At 34.1% G+C, this 24,949-nt stretch overlaps 1 protein-coding gene and 1 long non-coding RNA gene across 5 annotated transcripts in view; one reads left to right on the top strand and one right to left on the bottom strand.

The window, feature by feature from the left end:
- The window catches only part of LOC143253352 (bile acid-sensitive ion channel-like), a 62,612-nt gene extending 50,561 nt beyond the window's left edge, over nt 1-12,051 (top strand). Inside the window, exons 9-12 of one of the 4 annotated variants that reach the window (XM_076507105.1) lie at nt 1,866-1,929; nt 6,919-6,980; nt 10,858-10,933; nt 11,262-12,051. In XM_076507105.1, the coding sequence (XP_076363220.1) occupies nt 1,866-1,929; nt 6,919-6,980; nt 10,858-10,933; nt 11,262-11,456 (397 nt within the window). In that variant the 3' untranslated portion in view covers nt 11,457-12,051. The remainder of the gene's footprint in view (nt 1-1,865; nt 1,930-6,918; nt 6,981-10,857; nt 10,934-11,261) is intronic. The other 3 variants (XM_076507109.1, XM_076507108.1, XM_076507106.1) reach the window with 3 other exon arrangements.
- LOC143253354 (uncharacterized) overlaps nt 1-24,949 on the bottom strand; it is a 90,281-nt gene that overhangs the window by 53,243 nt on the left and 12,089 nt on the right. The gene's annotated exons all lie outside the window — the stretch shown is intronic.

Below are 24,949 nucleotides of genomic sequence, written 5' to 3'. Positions count from 1 at the left end.
AAATCATGTTTCTGTGTTATTTGACCTTGAGAAAGTTTATGACACTACTTGTAGGCACAGCATTTTGTGAAACTTCCACTCCTATGTCTTACATCACCATTTTCTTATTTTTGTCAACTTTTTACTGGAGAGGCAATTCCAAGTACTTGTGGGTACGACACTTTCCCATTCTTTTCCACAGGTACTTGGAATCTCTCAGGGCTGTCTTGAGTGTCATACTTTTTAGTATCAAGATTAATTCTATACTACACAACTTCCTCCAACTGTTTCGAATGAGCTTTATGTTGACAACTTCTACATCTCATGTTGGTTGTCAAACATGATGTTTCTTGGGTGGCAGCTTCAAACCGCCCTCAGTTGCTTGTTAAAGTGGACCAAACACAATGGTTTACCTTTTATTTCCTTAAAATCATTTGCTTGCACTTTTGCTGCCAATGGGGTATACACCCTGATCCTGAGCCCCATCTCAATGATGATGTTTTTCCTATTGTCTCTGAGGTAGGGTCATGGGGCATATCTTTGACAGGAAACTAACTTTCATTCCTCACATCAAGTAACAATGTGACAAATGTACAAAAACACTGAACATCCTCCATGTCCTCTCTTCTACCTCTTGGGGAGTTAATCAATGTTCCATGCTTCGGATCTATTGTGTCCTCATATGCTTCAAACTGAACTATGGGCCTCTGGTCTATGGTTCTGATAGGGTGTGTGTTTCTTTATAGCATAGTTACATCTGGCTATCTGCTGAGCTCACCATGGGGAATTGAACCCCAGATTTTACCATTGTAAATCCCTAGACTTATTGCAGCACCAGCAGGGGGCAAGTTCTGAGATGAAAAAATTATTTAAAAGCTGTGCAGTACACAGATTATACTATTCACACCAACTTGTTTAGCTCTCTACTGGTCCTGGAATCATTTAGCATTAGTTCTCACCCTGTTCTCCTTGATACTCAAAAACAACTGGCCTATTTTAACTTATCTTCTATCATATCCAGCTTTTCTGGACAACTGGACATGTTGGTATTTGCAGGAATGAGCTCACTAACTCCATGGCTAAATCCATCTGCTCTGGTGCCATTAAAGTATTGCCTGTCTTGTGTGAGGATTATGGTCCCGTATTGAAGGCTTGGCTTTGTGCCAGGTGGTAGTCAACTTGGAGTGAGCAACATTCTAATGAGCTTTACCAGGTCAAATCATTATGACTATGAGAGATGAAACAATTTTAGAAGTTTTCCCCACAGGTTTACTCCATGACAATGAACAGTGACCTAAGTGATGGTGACACTGTACAACTTGTTTGTATTTTTTACTTTTTACAAGCAATTGACCTCTTTAATTCAATTTAATCATTCTATTTAAATTTTTGTTACTTTATCATTTTAACTTTTGTTTTTTTTTACAATAAGTATACATTTATGTTGTTGTTTTTTTTACTGACTGTTTGGTGAAGATACCCAAATTGCTTTGCACCAACAACCTAGATACAAACTTTTTCAACTATTATTTGTAATCTACAGTAAATTAAATGCAGGCTGTAGTTTATGTTATTGAAGAAATCGATTAATTCATTGTTTCATAGACTGAACCATATTTTCAACAAAATATTTAAAGAACCTGCCTAAACCATCAAACAGATTACAGTTTTGGGCTGATAGTCTCCCTACATATATACATAATTATACAATTCAATTCAATACTTATTTTTAGGTGTATTTATGTATTAACTATGTTAGACTGATCTATGTCTTTTAGATCATTTAAAATATAATATTTTACTAGCCATACTTTTATTGTGAGTAAGCCATTCTGTTATTGTGAATAAATATTTTCATCTAATGTATGTGTTGCTTTTCTTATCAGAGAGATTATTTATGAAGTTTCACATTTTGAAGCAGTAGATCTAGGTTCAGATGAAAGAGAAACAGTAAGTACTTTAAAAAATAATTGGAAGTCTGTCAGTTTCTGTCATATCAGTCTGTATTTTCAAAGGTTTTCCCAAAGTAATTTGTAGACAAATGTGTTAATGATTTTATTACAACATTATAAATATTTTGAATTTTTAGAATCTTTCGATGTAAAATTAAACTTGCAGAGTGGCATAAGACATATTTTCAAAATGATATAAAACATGTTTGCAAAGTGAAAGAAAACATGCAAGTGTAAAACTGTTCTTATAACCAAATTAATCAATATAATATTAAATGAATGGTCTTTAAACTAATATCTTTTAAGAATGTAATTGCCAGGTATGATTTTGTGTAAAACTCATATTATTCTTGATATGTCATGAACATCTTTTAACTTATTTAGTTTTAATCATATTGTTTATTTTGCTATTAAGTTTTACTTATCAATTTGTATCTAAAATAAAAATATATGTATGTATGTTATATCTTTTACATAATTCCTGTTTGTTTCTTTGTAAATGTGTTAAGACTTGTAAGCCTTTATGTGTGTATTCTATCGTAAAAACGTATTGTGTTACATACTTCTCATAAAATGTCTAATACATCTGTCACTATACTCCTACAACTCCAAAATGATGAATGTTTTATAACTTGTCTCATGTTGTGTGGGTGAACAAAATTATAAATTGTAGAAGAAAACAAGCAAGATGAAACACTTGCAAAATTATGATCATTACCTCGGAAAATACTATGACAATGTTTCAGGCAATAACTCGATATTAGATTTTCAGTGAAAAGAAAACAGCTTTTAGAGGAGATAGGGTATAAGAAAAAGTAAAGATGTGTGTGGCTCAAGAACATAATATTAAACTAAAAAAAACAAAAACAAAGAAAAGTTTCAGAACTAATACACAAACACAAAAGTACTTTTAAGTTTGACATTATACCAGTTGTATAGTGATGAAAAAGCTGATAGTAAGTAGCTGTATACACCATAACTTAGCTAATTTAGTGGCATGAAATGGGTGGTATCATTAATATTTGATTAAAAGAACAATCAAGAACGATTTTGATCATCTCTACAAAGTAATGTTTTGTGATATCTAGACTTAAATACAGTTGTTGAAACAGATGATGCTCAGTTTGGATAGTCTAGTGTTAGTGTTTGATAGGAACTAATTGGTGACTGGTATTTGGTTAGGAATGGATTATAGTGCATCAATGGAATACAGTCAGAGTATGCTGGAAATACTGTTTCATCTCCAGAAGCTGTAGTGGAGTCCTATTACTTCAAGACATATTTTTTTTTTATAATATATATATTTAGTTTATACTCAAAATTAAGTCCCTTTCAAACCAAAATTTTCAGATTATCAGATAACAATTTGACTGTTTCACATCCCCATATCATCTGGAGCTCTCTCAGACTTCCCAGCACATATACTGTCATTTGTAGCTCAACAGCACACATCAGAGCATTAAAAGAATAAAATGCTTCATCATTATTCAAACCCACGATCACTTAGGTATAACATTTAGTAAAATACAATTGTATAATGTGTTTAAAATGTACAGACTCTTTAAAGGCTTATTATTTACACGTTGTGCAGACAAGAGGTCTGCAAAACATTATAAAAGTCAAAGATCTTAATATTCTTTACAAACGGTCATTACTGATGTAACTGAAGTTGAAGGAGACTAAAGGTATTTTATACTCACTTGTTGTTTTTGCTTTTTGTTGCTGCTTAATTTGAATGAAGTTGTCTTGTATGTTTTATCTTGGTGCATATTACATTTGTTAGTAATGTAAGTAGTTTCAAATAATAGAAATTAGGTTTGATAATTATGTCTAACAAATAAACGGAAGGACTATAGTACAATAAGATTTAGTACTATAACCATGTACAGCACTGTCTGTATTGACTGATGCTGGTGCACTCTGGTTTGTGAAGCATTCTTATTTTTGTTATAACTATCCATTTTTCCTAGATAAATATAGTAGTGATAGAGACACTCTTTTTGCCACAGGTACATGATGATATAAAGTGTGTAATTGCATATGTGAGTCATACACTAAATGCTCCCCAGTGATGATACTTTAGAATTTGTCAAACTTTACTACTACTACTTTTAAAGAGCTTGCAACTGAAATAGCTATTTAATATTAAAAAAAACACTTGAATAAGGTATAAATGCCCATCAGATTAATATGATACAAGAGTAAAGTTTAATTATGTATTACTACTTGTGTCAGTAGCATAAATTTATGAACTATCTCATAGGCTAAAAGATATAGCCATTTTTTGAGTGCTAAATCCTGAACACTATGGAGCAGCTAAAGCTATTGAAACAACAGTAATAACAAACCATACAAGAAGAGACTACACTGCATTAACATGGACATAACTAGGGTACTACTGCTTTACAGCAAGATGATGCATCACAAACTTTCGAACATGGTCCTTACATACATGGTTTCTTATTAGTGCAAAATGACTCATTGTACCATTGCTAGAAATCAACAATATATGGTAGTCAATCTGTTTTGTGACTAGTTGTCTCCAGATCTGTGTGGAGTTTGAATGATGTTATAAATGCTGTACCACATGTACTCTCTAGAAGAAAAGTTAGCTATGTTAAAGATATCTCCAACAGATGGTAATGGATTCTCCTTTTGAAAGAATATGCTTATATACAGTTGTTTTCTGCACAAAAGCAAGAAGGGTAATTAGTGTGTGTTGTATTGTTATTAATTACTTCTCAAAGTGGTTCAGAATGTGTCCGTTGGCCAAGACATTATCACAGGTTGAACACTGAGCAAATATTTAAAGCATATTGAGATAACGACATGAAACAAACAGCCAGTTTCAGTAAAAAATTGTTTTAAGAACTTTATTAAGAATTAGGTACTGTTCACCATGTCATTCTTAGTTTCATAGTTCAGGTGAATGAGTGATGCAGAGTGTTATGAGTATGCTTGTTAAGTTTGTAAACCCTGACCAAACTGATTGAAGTGACTACCTCTTACATGTCATCTTTGAATATTGTGCAACTAAAACATATTCAAATGGCTAATTTCTAAATCTTTTTTTTAGATGAGAAGTAAACCTTTCAGTGGCTATGATGTGTGGCCCTTCACATAGTGCAGGCATGGAACAGTATGCACATGCATTTTCATGTCAGTAATTGGGTAGTAACCAGGATTGACTTGGGCTGTGTCAGTTTTCTTGAGCTGCAGGGGCAGAATTTACCACCTACCTTTGCTTTTATTGGATTTGGTAAGCCATTGGTGAAAACTGATAGCCTTGCCTACCCTGCTCCACAACAAAGTATACATGAGAGTTCCTGGCTCTCTGTCATCTGCTGATCCATTGTTCAGAATTGACAACCTTGTACTGACAACACTTAGCACTGACCCAACATACCACAAACAATGCATGTTGTAGACTTCTTTCTCTCCTGCAACTGACTTTAAGTTACCACTTCATACAGAGTTACTTTCAAAACTACTGTAATGAAGGAGAAGATATTCTTCAAAACCATGGTATGCATCATTTTTGTCTTGTGTGTAAATCTTATGAAACTTTTGTATCTGTAGAAGTATTTTCAAAGTATGCTTGAATCAGTCGCATAATTTGGACATTCTATGTCCCAGTGTCCTAGTTGCTTCTCTTTCAAAAGCTTAACAGGCTAGTTTTGTTGACCATCGTATGCCCAGAATCATTTGTTGAGTTGGTGGTTCCTTGCACCATTTGTTCCAAGTACTTAACTGCTTGAACCACTTCAAGAAAAAGTCCAGATCTTAATTGATCACACTTTTAATTACTGGGTGGATGTTTGGAAGAGGTGTGGGTACTCAGCATCACTCATTAAGACTTGTGTTGGAAGCTAAACCTCTCTCTACCTGTTTGCTAGGCCATTTTTGGCTAAGATACCACCATTAGTAACTAATCAGTTCCTGGTTCAGGATGACACAATGATGAGTTGCTCTCAGCAACTCATCCATGTACATGTTTTAATCCCAGATTTCTTCTCAGTTCTTAAGACTACTTTGTTCTAATTGCTTTGTTCTCTGTAGTACATAACCTTTCATCTGTAGCAGAAAATTTGCAGTATTGAAAATAATCTAAGGTTAAAAGTACCATCACTGGAATATTCTTTGCTTGACTACCTGATGATGTTGATTGGAAGTGTGAACATAAAAGTCACACCAGGTGGTGTTGGTAATTGAGTATATCTGTTGATTTCTACTGGGTTTTCATCATAATGAACAGAAAGGTGATGAGCTAGTTATTGATCCAGTATAAGATTTGTTCCACTTGTTTACAAACACTGTTTTTCTTTATTGTGTCCAAATACAGTTTTTTTTCTCTATCTTTGAAGATGTTCAACCTGTTCATTTCTCACACAAATGAGAACATTTAATTTTCTCATTAAAATTTAATCAAGTTATCAGCTACAAAACACTCCATGTATTTCTTGCACAAATCTTCTGTGATTGTAGATTTACCAATCAGAAATTCAGGTTTGCCTGAATATACCAGAATGGCATTAGCATTTCTCCTCTCTATCTACTTAGTGGTACTTTCAGGTTAACCTGATATTCTCAAAAAATAATAGGTTGTTTTGCTGCATAATGAGAAAATTAGAAAGATATATCACAAAGTAATACTGAATTTAGCTCAAACTGATTGCTTGCTTCTGTTTCTTTGTCACTGAAAACAACACATGGGGAAAACTAACACTACAGAAAGGTGTTTCATTAGGTGTTTTAATGTTCATAATGTTTCATGCAGGTATGCCCTTTTTCTGGATATTTAAACTTGGATACAACAAAACGAAATGTCTTAGTGGATCAGAAAAGCAAGTTCCACTTCTTAAAAATTTCCAGTTTAAACACTGTATAATTTGTGTTCTTTAATCTGTCAGTCATTTTAAACTAATATTAATGTACCTGCATAAAATAAGAAAGAAATGTGGTTGTAATTAAATATTTTACATTTCAGAAAACATTAATGATGTTATACAAACATGTTTTAAAGAAAGCAGTTTCTTTGGAACAGTTAAGGTAACTGTGTTTGTTTTCTACACTACTATAAAATTTCCCATTACTTCAAAAGTAAAGTTTGATTTATTTTATGTAACAATACATGACAGTACAGTTATAAAAATGTCATATGACTGCTCATTTTCTTTATAAACCTGATATTATTCACAGTTGTTATATTATAACTCAGCTGTGTAAGTGTCTTTTTGTGTTTGTGATTAAATTTCTATACTGTGTAAATTCAGGTATAATGCTAAAGACTTTGCCTTGATGTGTTTATGTTATGATCATTACAACTCAATATTATTTGGTGCAAAGTACCTTACAGTACCTTACAAAATTATTTGCATGCCACAAGCCTTTTTTTTTCTACACACACCTAAACTGACATGGTTTATGTGATTTTAAGAAACAAACTATCATACAACAAACTTTCACCAAGGAAAGAGTCATACATCCACCTGATTCTTGTGACCTTCTTTGTAGAGGAAGTGTACTGTTCTACCTAACTTACACTTTTTGATTTGCAGTGATGATGTCTGGATGTTTAGTTTATGCTCTCTTCAAGTTTTTTTATTATTTTCTTTTTGATTTATTTATATCAAGTTTAGTATTTATAATCCAGTGATACTAATTTGTAAGTTATTCTGAAGTTTTACCCTGAAACTTTTACCCACACACTGAACTTATTCATTAATTACATACTCTTTCATACTTTTATTTATTTTTTAATAAAACAGTTGTTTTTGGTTATTCATTTTGGAGGTTATACCTTCTACTAATACATTTACAAAGGTTTGGATAGGAAATACTCATCTATGGAATTATCAGCAGTTATTTTATGAGATTAACAGTTATTTGAACCAACCTCCTTCCTGATGTTTGTCATTTTTCTCAAATTATTGTATTTATTTATCCCATGTCCAATTTTTTCTTGCCTTCATCTTACCCTCACTTCTTTTTTGAGACACCCCACCAAGACACTGAGGGGTTTTCATGGGATACATTTGCTCTAATTACATCTACATTGGCATGTTTGTCATCTTTGGCTCTTTCTTTACACATGTGGTTCCTCTGTTGTTGGGATATTTTGAGGAGAGATGCTGTATTGTCCCAAAATCCTTTGTCACCTACTTAACTTAATAACTAACACTTGTCCCATTTGCCCCATAGGTTGGTATTTGAAGATATTCCAGCAACTTTGGAATCCATATGTAATCAGTGAGACAGCAAATGGCTCTTTCATCTTCAGTTGATTATCTTGCTCTGAGCCTCAATCATCCCCTATTTCCATTTCCCTTCTTAATTCTGTCCTTCTTCCAGGGGATCAACGTTTCATTTGATAATTCTTGTTACACTGCTGACAGTATTGGTTACTGCCCTCTGGGTTCAGGTGCACTGAGGGCTTGTTTATCTGAGTTTGTTCCTTTTTGGTAAGATTTCATTAGGGATCTCTTGGTTCTTCAGATTTTATTTCAGGGGCTTGTCCTCAACTTCCTCTCCCATCTCTCATTATCTCAGCAATTTTACAGCAATGCTTGTTCTTTTTTGGATTCATGTGTACAGTATTTATCTACTTCTTTGTCATACACCAGCTACTTTCAACCTTATTATGAATATTCTTTTGCCTTACTTTACCTCTGTTGGAACCTTTGTCATCTTGTTCCTGTCTCATTTAACATTAAGGCACAGTTCCTTCTTTTCTTGGTCCGTAGACATCTTCAGTCAGATTTGTTTGCCCTCAGTATTTCACGAAATCTATGACATTCCACTTATACTCTCCTTTAACCAGATTAATATTTTCTTTTTAAACCTTCAACAGCACAGGGGAGTAATTCCATTTCCCTACTAATTTCCCTTTTTTCTATTTCCTTTTAGCCATTCTGATCCAGACAGACATCTATGTCTCATTCATGCTCTTTTTTGTTATACTGCCTGCTTAGGTTCCTTCAGTAATTATTGTCCTTACCTTTTCATTCCTTTGCATTTCTCCTCTATTTATGATCTCACTCCTTTCACACTTAGAAATTGTTTTCAGCTTTTAATTTAGTTGACGTATTCTTCCTTTGCTTCTTCCCACAGGTTATTTCAGGTGACTTACTATCAGATTAGACATCTTACTTATCCATACATCACTCTTTGGAAGCAATCTTTCTATTTACCGTACTTGCATTTCTCACTATCTGTATAATACTGGTTTCTTCTTTGTCAGGTTATCATCTTCCATCTGTTGCTATTCTTCAGACTTCAGTGTAATTGTAACTGGGTAAGTTTTCTTTCTTTTGTTATATATATTATTTCAGGATCTGTCCCATGTTTAAATTAGAATCCTGCTCTGTGGCAAATGTTGCCTATTCAAGTATACTTTACTCTCTTAAAATTGTACATACTGTAAGGCCATGTTGACTTTCAAACTTTTCATGGCTACAAAATGCACATTGCTCATTACAGCCACATAAACTAGAGATGTGATGTTCCAAAACATTGCTTATTGATTACATCTCACAATATATTTGCTTATTAAATATGCCTTTTCTGAACTCTACTAACTCATGGAATTTTCAGGTAAAGCTGAAGGGGATCACTGCCATTCCTTAGATTTACTAAACCAAGTTTGATCTGCTTTTCAGAATAGGGTTTCTTGGTCATTCCTTGCAATGTGTCTAGAGTGACATTCTTCTGAACTGCATATTTCTCACCCTACAAACTTCTTCTTGTGGAATAAGAGTTCTTACAAAATTCCCACTTCCATGATACTGTGGTGATGGATATTGAAGATGGTACGATTCTTTTTCCTGCTCCTGCAACTTCAGCATGAATGTTGCTTCCCAGTGGTTTAGTTTTGGAGTGTAGTTGACTTATCAACAGTATAATACAAGTCCTACCTTTGCATGGATGTCAGTTCACAGCACTTGATTTTTGAATACTGTTGGATTGCCATGTGAGGTCCATCATACCATTATTAGGATGTTTTGGGGGTTTGAAAAATACTTCTAATTTTTCCTTGCTCTAGCCATTTCATCTGTTCATTGTAGAATTCTAACTATGTATGTGAGTAGCAGTAAAGTACTTTGTCAGAGGTTATACTCTTCCTGTACTAAAAATTTATTATTGATAAGTACTAACTCTGCTATTTCTTTCCATACTTACTCCCAACTCTAAATGTGTTTTTCAGGTTCTGTCTAAAAATCAAAGTGATAATTAGGTAGAATAGCATAGAAGGAGTTACGTGGGTATGTGGTGCTTCTACTGTGAATCAAGGAATGTGTAAATGTAAGGCTTTTGGCATGTGTGGAAATATTTGGAAATAAAGAGTAGCACTGAACAAGAATAGCTATGTATATAATCAGAAGTATGTACGTGTCAGGAATACATCTTCAATATAGGAAAAATCATAACTTCTAATTTAGTTATTTATGGAAGGATTTTCATTGCTTATTTAAATTGATTAAATTATCTTCATATAAATATTACTCAAATCAGCATCAAAGGAGGAACATCTTGTGTACATTTGTCAAACAACATCTGTCAACTGAAGTTTTAAGTACTCTTATTACTGCATCTATAAAAATAAACTAACTAGATCATTTTGAATTTCTTACTGAATGATTTTCTATTGAAACATTTACTCACTGATGAAAGTTCAGAAATGTAATTGTTAAATTTTATTCTCACCAGAATGAGTGTTATTTTGAATGCAGAAATTTCCAAAAAATGTCTTTTATTTAGCTTACTGATTACTTATATGTCGAGTTTCTTCAAACTGAAAAATAATTAACTAAAATACTTATTACGTGTGAGAGAATAAATTTATGTAGATTTTGTGATTATAAACATTACTATCTTTCACAGATTTCTAAAAATGTAGATGTTAATTTATATGTACATTTTGTTCCAGAGAATATGCTGTAAAGGTTTCGCTTATTATTCACAACAAAGAGGTTACGACTTACCAACACCATCCAAAATATCAGGTAAACATTTTACATTGAATAAACAATCACAGAATATGTTACACCTGGAAATACTGTTTAACTCCAGTAAAACATATAATGACTTAGCAAATGATACTTTTCAATTATAAAATGTTTTACAGGTGCTAAGGACATCATGAAGTTATATAAAATGTTTTCATTATGGTTTAAATAATTAATAAATTTGTTGAATGGTTAGAAATAACTGACTCACTATAAAAATAATCATCTGATAAGTTTACATTTTTCTCAAACCTGATAAAGAAGCATTAATCATGTGTCTTGAATATTAATTTTACTTACACTTAATCATTTCTGCTTTATATAGGATTTAGAGCTGTTCAGTTACATTGGTGGATATCTTGGAATATGGCTTGGTATCTCATTGGCAAACATATTGGATGTGATCATTAATTTAAGCGTTAAAGTGAAAAACTGGTTCTTATATCTAAAGGGGCTATCATCAAATACCATATTGCCATTTCAACAAGCTGTAGTTACTACTTATGTGAAGGAAAAATAACATAATTTGAAGACAAGATGTACTGGATGCTAAATCATTTACTGTATTAGCCTATTAATTTGTATAATGTATGCAGCACCATAGATTTTGAAAGTATATATTGATCCTAATACTGTATGATTATTTTAAAGTGCACCATATATTAGTGTTCTGATTTGGTGTCAACTTGATGTCAGATTGTCAACATCTAGTTTACACTTACACTTGCACCTGTTGTGTCCTTGTAGTATCTTATGCAACTTTTCCCATTTATAACCTTCTTTATTAAGAAGTTTAATGGGATCAAATGTAGATTCTTTTTTATGAAACAAAAAACTTTTTCTCAGTGGGTAAGAATTTTCAGCAATTAGTGCATTCATTTACAAATATATGAATCTTTCCCTTCTTTATTTTTTATTTGATTGACTTATAACGTTGTTGTATTTTATGACAATTAGCAATGTTTTATATTACTTCACATTATATTAAGATTTCCTTAAGCCACTTTTTATATTTATTTTTACAAAGAACATCTAACTGCATTTAATATATTGTCATAAATTTCTCTCTTTTACATTTGTAAGGATTGTATACTTAGCCTGGTATTAAAATTAGGCTAAAGAGCAGTTTGTTTCTGTTTCTAATATTGTTTTTATGGATATACCAAGAATAAGATACTATAAAACAATATTAACTTGTTAGTAGTGGAACTGAATTTATCTAATATACTTGGTAATAGGCATATCAGAAGTAAGATTATTATTTTGATGAAAGAGTGTGATTCAAGATGGCAACACCCTATACTCACAGACAAGTGGTCTAATTGAGGAGTATATCCAACTTGCATTGCAAAAGCATTGTTATTTACTCCTTTATTTCTCACAAAGTCTTTGCATACTTAGGTAATTAACTGACCTACTTGAACAAAGTTTGAAACTTGTTCAGTTGTATCAAGTTTTATTTTAATTTTACCTGTACAACCTGTCATCCCATGACACATCTCCAAATATACTTCACCACACTAGCCTAAGACTAAAGTTAAACATTTATTTGATACCTTGTGATAACAATGTTATATGTATTTGGAGTATTAAACTAAAGGGAAGGTATCTAGACAACACCACTTACCTACAACTCTTGAGTTACTCATTTACTTATGAACAGTGAGATTAATCGTCACCTTATAATGTTCCATGACTCAAAAGGTGAGCATCTTCGAATATTCGAATCTAATTCTTGCAGATGACGAGTCAATCACCAGACCTCTTTGTTTTAACTTTACTTTTTTTCTTGTGCATCATGTACAGAAGAAATAATGTGATGATGATTTTACACCAGTTAGTGAGTTTATAAGTTAAATTGAAATATTTTGACTACATAAATCTTGTCACATTTGTTTCACTTGTACAGAAAAATCTACCATGTATATCACAGTGTTGGCCCAGGAAGAAAATACACGGTCGTATATCCATCATTTCAACTCTATTTCTTGTAAATTTCCACATTTTTTGATCCACATCAGTATAAACTTGTCACAGTGATACAGGTTAACATGAGGAAGGACATGGAGGTGGGCTAGACTCCTCATCTAATTTGATATTAATAGGATTATTGGAAACAGTACATCTTTCTTTTCAGTACTAGTGTATTTATGTATTTTTATTGCACTTTTTATTTTTATTACATTAAGAAAAGAAAAACTAGAGGCATAATTCCCTATAGTTTGTTACAAATGAGTTTAGCCCCAGCACTCTACTTGTGATCAGAGTGTCGCAGGTTCGAATCGCGGTCACACCAAATATGCTCGTCCTTTCAGCCGTGGGGGCGTTATAATGTGACAGTCAATCCCACTATTTGTTGGTAAAAGAGTAGCTCAAGAGTTGGCGGTGGGTGGTTCTGACTATCTACATTCCCTCATGTCTTACCCAACTAAATTAGGGGCAGCTAGTTCTGACAGCCCTCGAGTACCTTTGTGCAAAATTCAAAAAACAAAACAAACAAACTTTCCTGATGAGGTCAATAGCCTCCTAACAAAGAGTTGATGCTCGGAATTATTGAGTAGACGTAATTAAAATGTCTTTCTTGCTCTTTTGATAAACATAATACAAGCTCGACGTATTGAGTATACGTAATTAAAATGTCTTTCTTGCTCTTTTGATAAACATAATACAAGCTCGACGTATTGAAACCTCAAAATCAAAGCTAAAAAGTAATAAACAGAAAAAAGAATTTTTAAAATGCTCTCTCAGTGTATAACAAATCCGTAAAGTCTATATGCATCAGTAAATCTGATTAAAAGTGTTTATATGTAGTAAAACCATTAATATTAAATTCTAAAAATGACGTTTAAAAACGAAACGCTATCATTACATACATGTATTTAGACCTTGATATGTTTATAAATGTGTTTAAAATCTACACGTAGTTCTTTTACATATTAAATATTCATATGATGCATTCATAAAACGCGTTTGGAATTTAAACACAGAGTAAGGCGACGTATAATATCTAGACAAAAAGTACAACTAATAGGTGGTCAAACCAGGTAGATTCTGTAATCATTTATTTGTTTCTTCTTGGACAGGCATAATGTTACGCAAAGTAGAGGGTAAAAAACTTCAGTAGCTGTTGTTTTACTTATTGTACTATTATATAAAATAGTAACATCTCCACATTAAATGCGTGCAATTTACAAGTATACTCTACGAAAATCTCGATTTGCAGTTCCCAATTTGAAGTTTCAGAAATGTGTCGGTTGTTTGGTGATTTTATTGTATGCTCTCCTTAAAGAACGTTTCGTATTACACGATATTAGTGTAAGCAATTAGCGTTAGTAATGATATTTGATATGACTGTATGAATGCATGCGGGTGATGTAAAGAAACTGTTAATCTAGTTTTCATGTTGTTACTATGAAGGAAGTTATTAACATTGTTTCAGAAAGGAACTACGGCAATTTTAATCTTCTTATTTATGTCAAGTGTAAGCCTGACCTGAATAACAGGATTGTGATACTAAAGTTAATGTTGGTTACCGTCGTATGTCCCTTTCTTGCTGCGGTTTATTGGTGTGTAGACAAAAAGCGATGATAACTAATCAATAACATCTGAGGTGTGACCAAAAAAGTATTGAGCATGTGACTTGTCGGCAACACCGGTAAGCTATACTTATAGCATTTATAAGACATTTACAGCAAATACTCATCCACCAGTTAACTTGGCAGCGTATTCTGTTTTACCCGCCATCATAGCTTAAGTTGAACAACAAGTACGGCCTGACTAATTTATGAATGAATATTTGCTTTAATTTTTTTTTTCCAATGCCATAAGCGTAGTTACTGGTTTTCCACGAATTTTAATTCCATTCCTTTAAAATACATGCCAAATCTGCTGCTCCTTTTTATCACATGCAAGGTGTTTTTGCCATAATCATAAAATATAGGCACAACACAATTGACGAAATTGTGATAGGCCTCCAGTTGTTGACAATGTGCAGATTACTCTTTCCTTCCAGAATGAGCACCGACCTGTTGACTTCATGCAATCGGGAATGCGACCTGAATATTGCCAGAGACTAAACACATTCGTCAAGGAAACACCTATACCATATTTTGACACATTTGAGTACGAACAGAAGAGTGATATTATCAGGATCTGCATACCTTGAAGTGCCACCCTCACATTTCTTGGGGCCTGGCCTGGCCAGGTAGTTAAGGCACTCGAATCGTAATCCGATGGTCGCGGGTTCGAATCCTTGTAACACCAAACATGATCACCCTTTTAGCCGTATGGGCGTTATAATGTGACGGTTAATTCCATTGTTCATTGGTAAAACAGTGGCCCAAGAGCTGATGATGGGTGATGATGATTAGACATTTTCCTCCTAGTCTTACATTGCTAAATTATGGATGGCTAGTACAGATTGTTATTGTGTAACTTTGCACGAAATTCAAACCAAACCACTTCATCTGGTGTTATCAATTCCATAATATTGGCGTTGTTTTCCATGGGTAGTAGTTGGCATCCGTCAAAATTGACGTTATCATTAGCAATATTATAGGCTTGATTGTAGTGGTCTTTCACCTGATCTTTACTGAGGCTACATTGGACAGTATCAGGCCATCCTATATCTCCGCAACTGGGCGTTCACATTAAAACAATTTAAAGCATACCACTTGGTGGAGACGTCTCTTGTATGATCTTCTGGCAATTTTTTTTTTTTTAATTACCTGCTTCGAAGTTCTCTCATTGTTCCAAGACTCCTGTGAATGGGAAAGCTTGTCAACCCATTGTTTGGTTACAATTAATACCTCCTGTCACCTTGCTTCATTGAATCCCTTCCGATCTCTCAGTTGATTGAGATAAGAACAGAATTGAGAACGTTGTTCAGGGAGAAGTATCTCTTCCCAGTTTGGTATTATCCGAATCTCCACGACTCATGATATTATTTGAATCAACCTGGACAGATGGTTTTACTTTATGGAAATCGTGGCGCTTATCCGAGACTTGCATAGGAGCCTTTCCACGAAGATGTCTCGCACAGAGAACATTGATATTCTTACGACACGAGTATACTACTTCCACATACCAAAGGATTTGTATTTCTTCCTCGAACCACATTATCCGACAAATGTGCATTGACGGCGACCTGACTCCTTGAGATAATATTAGTTCAGCATTTCTGATGGTAGGATACTAATATCTCTCAAACTAAGTCTCACCTGGTCTTAAATTTCGTTTTGCAGATCTCGCAGCTGAAGCTGTTAGAATTTGCTGCGAACGTGAAAGTTCACCGATAGGGACATTTTGGAACATGACAACTGATAGCGTGATTGTTACCATCATCTTTTCCATAGTATTTTCATCGTGCTTGTGCCAACAAGTTATGCTTATTTGCCAAATGGGCTGTAAACTTGTAAGAAGGCATAAACTCGTGTAGACACAGGCCACATACCATTTTTCTTACGGGTAGTCAACAAACACTGTTGTGCCTATCCATTCCATATTGAAGCCTGTTTCTTTTTTAGATTCATAATGGTCATTCACCGCAGTGATATGGCTGTCATTTTACTCGCTAGGCCGAGAGTATATAACTTCAGGTGTCCAGCTGAGTGGTTCAGCGACTGTCGCTAATTGGGTAGGTACCATCTACCGAAGTGGTACGGCTAACAGTCTCCTCGCAATGCGAGGTAATATTACTTATCTCGTTCACCGGAGTGATTCGGCTACTTCCTCCAGTCGTAGCATGGTCAGTTGCACGGGTTTCACTTTGGGTATGTAAGCCGGTGGCGGAATAGGTATCTCTCAATGCCTCTACTCCTGATGTTAGGTTGTCCTTTCCCTCATCTCTGAGGGATCACTCCCAAAGCTGTATTGGTGGTAAATTATCGCTAGAAACAGAATTATTCCATATTTCTAAAAAAAAATAATACTGTTTTAATCACCAACTCTACTATATTGTTAAATGTTTGTCAATTAGTTTTAAATAAATGCATAACGTGCAACTATATAGACTGCATATATAGTGCAGTCATGCTTTATATATTACTTTCGTATATCATATAAGGCTAGGTGTATGTAATGTATACACGCTCGGTAATTTTTACTGATATTCTAACCACCACATAAATACAAAATAAATTCATATTACAATGTTTTCTTTCTAGAACGGCTGCAGATAACATAAAATTACAATAACGTATTAGTAATGTGGCTTCAGAAATTTTTTATTGAATTCTGAATGCGAAATAATTTCCCAAACATAAAATAGAATGCCCTGAACCTTACACAGTTATCTAGTTTTCTAACTAACACATCCCCCACCTCCCAGTGGCACAGCAGCTTGTTGTTTGTGGACTTTTACCACTAGAAATCAGGTTTTTATATCCGTGGTGAGCAGAGCACAGAAAGTCCATTGTGTCGCTTTGTATCGAACTAAAAACGAACGAACAACTAACATAGAAATGGCATAAAATTATTCTCATAGATGGTCAAGCAGAGCCCCAAGTGCAAGATTGAAGAAAACGACGCTCTGAAGTCCAAACTATTATTCCACTCTCACAGACATTTAGACCATATAGCTGTCAGTTCCGTCAAACCTCTGCCTTTTTATTGGTTACAGGTCACACAACAGCAAACGCCAACGAAAATTTATGACAAGATCTGAAATCTGCATGCTCATTGTAAGGCATGGTATTTAACCAGTAATTTAAGTAATTTATTACTTATATCTCCTTAAAGCAAAAGTTGTATTTGTAGTAAAATTCTCTTTAGAAAAAGAGTTTAGCTTGGAGATATATATATATATATATATATATATAAAGTAAATACGAAATTCCAAAGGAATTTACAACGCCTTACAAGATAGCAGAAAATGCTGAAATAGGTTTAGACTAAACAAAAATCATGCTATATACAATAAGAGAAGTTCAGCATTTATATATACTTTTAAAAAATACAAAACTGAAACTTTTCTGTTATTAAAATTCGGTCGTTAAATTATGTTTAATAGCTACTCTATTAATAAGCATTGACAATAAAGTAGTTTAATTAAATTTTGAATAGAACCAAAATGCTGTAATATGCGCACTTTTACTTATTCGAAGAGAAAGGGTTATTAAATAAAATTGTAGTTCAGTAAAATACTCTGTCACAACACGAAGGTTGTGGCTTCTACCAGAAATACGAGTACAACACCTGACGACTTTCAAAGCCTTATCAATGTAGGTAATTCATTAGTAAGCTATATTTCACTCTATAATGTGACAAATTTATTTGCTAGTAGTAATTAACTTGCTCTTATAATGTTAATGGTCAAGTAAAAAAAATTAACAAGCATTTATCAAAATCTATCCATTCAAATGGACAGTTAATGACCCGACCCTGTTCATAAGTATGTTCAATATTATAATAGTTTCCGGTTTCCCGCCAACATAAAATTGTGTTCACATGAAAAAGTGCACTTGACAAACGTGAATGATTTTCCTGATACTGTTTGCACACAATTAATCTTTTATATGTAGGATTTCCTCACAAAGGGTTACTTTGTAGTAAAGCACATACTTACACAGCCTGGTTTTTAGTGTTGTGAGTCTGCAGACATACCGCTGAAATACTGAGGAGCTTCCTAAGGGAAAATGACACAGTGAAATGTATATACCCAGTTGTTTCAAATTTGTATGAGGTTTATTTTCTTATATGTTAGAAAATACAGAAATGATGGAAATATGATGCATAATGAGAGCACTTTGTATCGAAAAGAACGGGATTCTAACTCCAGAGTCACACTCCTGTAGCCACATGATCAAAGACATGACGTAATTCAGATGTGCAGCTCATATTTCGTCATTTTCGTGTCACGTGCAGTTATAGTCCTTCAATAAAATTCCATTTAAAAGGCCATCTCAAATTTTGTATATGTTTCAATAACATTTTATCGGTAATAAACATTCACATACCACAGATGACTAGGGAAGCAAATGTTTTTCTTCGGGGAAGTTACCTTTTTCTCAGCTTCATCAAATATCTTGTTGTAATTTTCCTCTGTTCAGAATACCTGAAATTACTCAACTGTCATTGCAGATGCTTCATTCACGTCAGATACTGTCGCTGATTTTGCTTGTTATGCACGGTTTAGTTCCTCTAATGTAGCTAATGAATGCTGAGCCATCAACAATCTTAAAACTCTCTTTCCTTTGTCAAATCTGTCCAGCAGACCTTGTTCTTTCACTGCTACATCTGATTTTTCATTTGCTAATTCAGACAAAGAATCAACAATGTCACTATAGTGATAATTAGCACATATAATTGCAGATAGGTGGCACAACCAGGGTTTTGGACGCAGTGGGCGGATGTATTTAACTGGACCATTGTGGCTATCTTACGATACAATATTTTCAAAAATAGTCTTGTTTTTGCCTGACCTCTGAAGCAAGACACCAAGTTCATGTACCCACTGGATAGAATCTTGAACACATTCACAAGCTTCAACTGCATGCTGCATTATTAAATTAGCCTTGTGTGCTCTGCAGTGAAAAAGCACAGCTGATGGTTGCTTCTCTTTTATTTTTGCCTGGCATCCACTTTATCCACCACTCATGTTAGCGGCTCCATCATAAGTTTGTGCTCTTAATCCTGACAGTGGTAAATTGAATCTAGTCAGTACATCAAGTATAGTCGAGGATATTGTTTCACCAGTTGTATTGGAAACACTGGACAAACCAAGAACTATCTCATGGACGTCAAGATTCTCATCTACGTATCATACACATATTGCTCCCTATTTGGCACCTGTAACATCTTGAGTGCCATCAACCATTAATGCAAAGATTTTACTTTGCTGCACTTCGTGTGCTATGTTCCTCAGTATTTGATAGCTGAACATCTCCATTATTTCATTCTGAGCCTGGGGTGATGTGAATGTGGTTTTCTTTGACAAGTAGGACGTCAACTGAGGATATTCCTCTTCCAGGAGCTTCATTAACTGCAGGAACCTTCTGGATATATTGCGAATCTGTGCTGAGAGGAGGATTGGTGTTCATGGAATTTCTGTTTTGCCTTTTTCCAGTTGCAAAAACCAGTGGATATGAAGGTATACTCCACTGGCCTCTCCAATTTCTTTGTAAAAAAGACCTCTATTTTCCGCCTTGGCACAATGAAGGCATACGAGTTTTTGAGTCTGATTGTTGTAGTGCAGCCATGGAAACTCATCAAACCACTTGCCCTGCACATTGCCATGGTATTAATTGTGCATCTGGATGATATGGCTTTCCATGCTGTGTCTGTGGAGTGTCAGATTTTTCATTACAGCACAAACTTGTTTCACAATTATCTGGTGGTTCATGATGTGCAATAGTTGCACAAGCATTTTCAGACTGGTCCTCTGATGAACATTGTATTTCCTCTGTATGGCAAGTTTCTATTCCTTTGCTTGAGGTTGTTGGATCAACTGCATCTGCATTGTCACTTGTAGTACTATTAATTGGCTTGCAGAACTGTCTAATATCGGAAAGTTTCAGACGCTTGCTTGTCATAATTGGAATGTTTCCCAGATGACTCAACAGGCTAAAATACAGTCTTTATTGAAAAATTCTAACGTACAACGAACGAAGATAGAACAGAATGGAAATAGGACTGAATTGTACAATGTATTTAAGTCAAACACGCGAACCTCACAGTGACTACTGAGCCGACTCATCGCCTGGGCATCACTGGGACAATAATGTATGCTAGTTACAACACAAGTAATTGCAAGTTTTTCGAAAAATACTTAAACAATCACAAATATATTATATTCCTGTTAAAGATCATCAAAAGGCAAACACATTGTGATATAATGTCTATAAACACGTCTATTAAAAAAAACACCTAAACAAAAACTAGCAATAAAATTCGAGTAGAGGCTTCAGGCCATTGAAATCGCTCCTTTTGTGTTCTAATTATACAAGAAAATACAATATTTTACTATCAATGATAAGAGAACATATTGTTCTTTTACCATAAAAGCACCAGCTCTTTATTAGAGGGCAGTAATAATCTGAAATTTCATGGATTAATGAGGGCCACAAACACATGTCTAATGAGCCCAGTTGTAAAATCCAGGCTCATACTAAAGGGAGCAGAGGGGGGTGATGTATGGCGCATCTGGATCCGAGCACCCCGAACCTGTCATTAACTGTACATTAAACATACACTATGGTCAGCGGATTCGGCAGCTAAGGAGAGTAAGGCATTCGACAATAAAACCAGCTAGACATGTATAAGAACAAATGGCGTAGGAAAACTGCACAAAATAGCATTAAAATTGATGAAGCTACAAGCTGCAAATGGCCTGCCAGATCTAGATCACAGGAGTTTACGCTTGGGAGTAATATTTTCGAATTTCATGTGTTCAATCTGTTGTGATGAAAATTTTACTTAATCTTGCACTATGTACAAGACATAGATATATTCTGTGATAGTGCTTGCAAGCCTTGCATGTACACTTAGGCCTACTGACTGATACTTACGAACTATCGCTTAGATCGAAAAACTTAGAAGCACGCCTATATTAAAGATATTGATTTCAGCTACTGAAAAATCCTACATCTAGGCCTAATTATGTAATTAATGAGAATCACAAAAACAAACAAATAATTTGTAGGCCTGTGATGCAATAAAACAATACAACAGACCAAACTGTAGGGGGGATGATTGTATGCACCATACTCCTCACCTAAAATTAAAGAGGTGATGTATATCCCCCATCCCCTCCACGATCTACGCCCCTGTTTCCAAACAATGCCAAAAGTTTTATAAGGCAAGATTATTCTTGATTAATGATGCTATCAATCCAATAAAATTGACTTCTCACTGCTTCTTTAAACAGATTTTTTCAAAACTTTTCCCACAACTGATGTTAGACTAATGAGTTTGGCCCGGCATGGTCAAGCGTGTTAAGGCGTGCGACTCGTAATCTGAGGGTCGCGGGTTCGCATCCCCGTCGCGCCAAACATGCTCGCCCTCCCAGTCGTGGGGGCATTATAATGTGATGGTCAATCCCACTATTCGTTGTTGGTAAAAGAGTAACCCAAGAGTTGGCGGTGGGTGGTGATGACTAGCTGCCTTCCCTCTAGTCTTACACTACTAAATTAGGGACGGCTAGCACAGATAGCCCTCGAGTAGCTTTGTGCGAAATTCAAAAACAAACAAAAACAAACTAATGAGTTTATAATTACTGGGATAATTTTCATCACTTTCCTAAAATAGAGAAAATTGCACAATTTCTTTCAAGAATACAATTGGATAGTTAAAAGTTCTAAGTAACAGAATTAAAAAGGCCAATGGTCCTTGAAAAATTAAAAACGTTTGTAAGGTGAACAGTGTCACCATATCCAATGATTCTGGCCAACACAAACGGTAAAATTGTGGTCGAAAAATGGTGCCATTGCTCATGGTCATAATGACAGCATGACAGTCAAGTGTTGGCTATCATGACTTGAGTGTCACACAGACCAAACATTGGTGCATCAGTACCAGATAAAAGAAAACGATAAGTTAAAAAACTATGACCAGTTTCTCCTTCTGATTCTTACGGAAAGAAGACGGCCAAAATCTAATAGATGGTTTCATCTGGAAAAGCTTGTTATCAAGTTGCTCACTGTAAATCGACTTCCAAATGGTGCAGAGGTCACCCTTTATTACAGGGCAATAGTCCACGTATGAAATATGCACAACAGTGATTTCACTAGAGCAGATATAGTTAACTTTAGTATCAACAGGCTCATTCTTGCAAATCCCAATGTGGCCTGGCATCCAGAAAAGCTGGATAAAAGTAGATGATAAAGAGAAATGGATCAATCTGTTTCGAATATTGACACAAACAAGTCTTGATGGCTTAGAAGGTGGGGAATGAAGTAGAAGTGCAAGATACATAAGAAAAGCTTTTTGCTGAGAGTTTCAGTAACGCTTTTGAAATCTACTGCAATGATGTCAAAAGTCACAAAAATTTCCATAAATTTATTTTCTTGTATACAAGAGGAGTATTTTATTTATTTTCTTTAATTCACTGCAAACTAAATTAATACTTGGAAAGTTAAAAGAAAAAACATGTTTTTTTTCTGGAAATATCTGCATCCAAAAATGAAGATTTCCATTTTAGAGGAAATAAATTTGAAAAAAAAAAAAAAATCAATATTGTGAGTGAATGCTTTAAAACTAGCTTGCAACTGTTAAAAATTTCACATGAAAGCACTTTAATATTTTTTTTGACAGATGTCCTTTGAGTAAAAAAATGGTTTTGTTGAAAACTACTTGAGGTTTATCTGCACTTGCCATTCCTAATTTAGAAGTGATAATAGGAAGATAACTAGTCAACTTAAATCACAGCCAACTTTTATCAACAAGACAAGAAATGGGCTGTTGCAAATTTTATGCTTGGTGATGGAATTACAAATCATAACCCACAACTTACGAGTTTAGTGCCCAAATCATCCAGCCATGTCACATGGAAAAATGTATGCAGTATTTCATGTCAATTTTAACAATGTTTTGTTGAGAAGAAATTCATTTAGTTTAAATAAATAGGAAATTTTAGTTACAATAGTCGTGACATAAAGGAATCAAGTCAGTGTTCTTAGTATGTCTTTAGTATCACATGTATCCGTGTTTACAAGTAGTATAACAATTTCTTAATCTCAAACATGAAGACACTTACACAGTTGAAATATATCAACACTGAGTGGTATCTAGTTTGAAATAAAAATATTTACTGTTAATGAAGATTACAGAAATTATACAATCATGGATTTGTTGTTTAAAATATGGCAAGCACTGCTTTTAAAGTAACAGAAAATTTTGTAAATGTTAAAACAAACACATTTTCTTTCATTTGAACTCTTACATTCAGGATGTTTTTAGACGTTTTTATTGGTGGGGAAAAATGTCTTATATGCTGTAAAACATGATAGTCTATTTTAAACACAACTACTGTTCATTACAGGAATTAAAATCCAAATGTTTAGCATTACATGTCGTGAATCATACAAAATTATTGGGGTTGGGGCAAACATTGAGTGATAAAACAACATATAATGAATAATAATAATTGGGATAATAATTAACACACAACAATACAGTTTCAAAATAAGAAGCAACAAATTACTCCAGAATATACACTTATATGTTCATTCTGTAACTGGAGAATTTGTGATAGTAATGATCTATAAATTGTTTTTTACTGTTCTCAGTGTGAATTAAAAACAAATGTTGTCAGACCAGGTATAGCTTCTTAAGATAAATCATATAGATTTAGATAGTACAACTGGCAAGTAGTTCTTAACAGACATACAACCACTAGCCACACATTACACCTTAAATAAGATATTATCTGAAAAATACAGCTATTGACTGAAGTTTAGTTGTCAAATGTCTATTATGTGTTACTTTAGCAATTAATACCATTAAGCTTACATAAAATCATTTTTTTTTTGGTACAGGTTGTGAACCAACGTGATTGAATTCCAGGGCTAGTAGAAACTAAGCGAGTCTGTATAAATCATGTAGTTGTTTACAGAATATCATCTAACAGGTACTAAAATGGTGCATTTGATGATGTGTAAACAGAATTTTGCTTTTAAAGTAATTAGGAACATCACACTTAACAATTTTGTAACTTCGTTAATGTTGTCAGAGCAAGATCCAAGAAACACATGATTTGTTGTAAGGTACAAGCAACTTCTTTCAAGATAAACTGAATGATTCAATATATAAAACACAATATGAACAGTTCTAAAAGAACATAAAAAGCATCAAAGTATATGGTTTCAAAACATGAATCAACTTTTACACCCCTTGCATGAAAACCTCAACATGCTTCGATCCTTGAATATCTTATGCAGTTTGGAGACCCTGTTGCAGTGTGGGTAGCTATATAGAATAGTTTAGGTCTATGATGTTATGTCACTGAAAGGTAAAGTGATACAAAATGGTTATTTAAAATATGTTATAATCATTTTATTCCAAAATAAAGCTTGTATG

The sequence above is a fragment of the Tachypleus tridentatus genome, chromosome 6, assembly GCF_004210375.1.
Source record: "Tachypleus tridentatus isolate NWPU-2018 chromosome 6, ASM421037v1, whole genome shotgun sequence".
NCBI lineage: Eukaryota > Metazoa > Arthropoda > Merostomata > Xiphosura > Limulidae > Tachypleus > Tachypleus tridentatus.
This window is presented reverse-complemented; position numbering and strand designations above follow the sequence as displayed.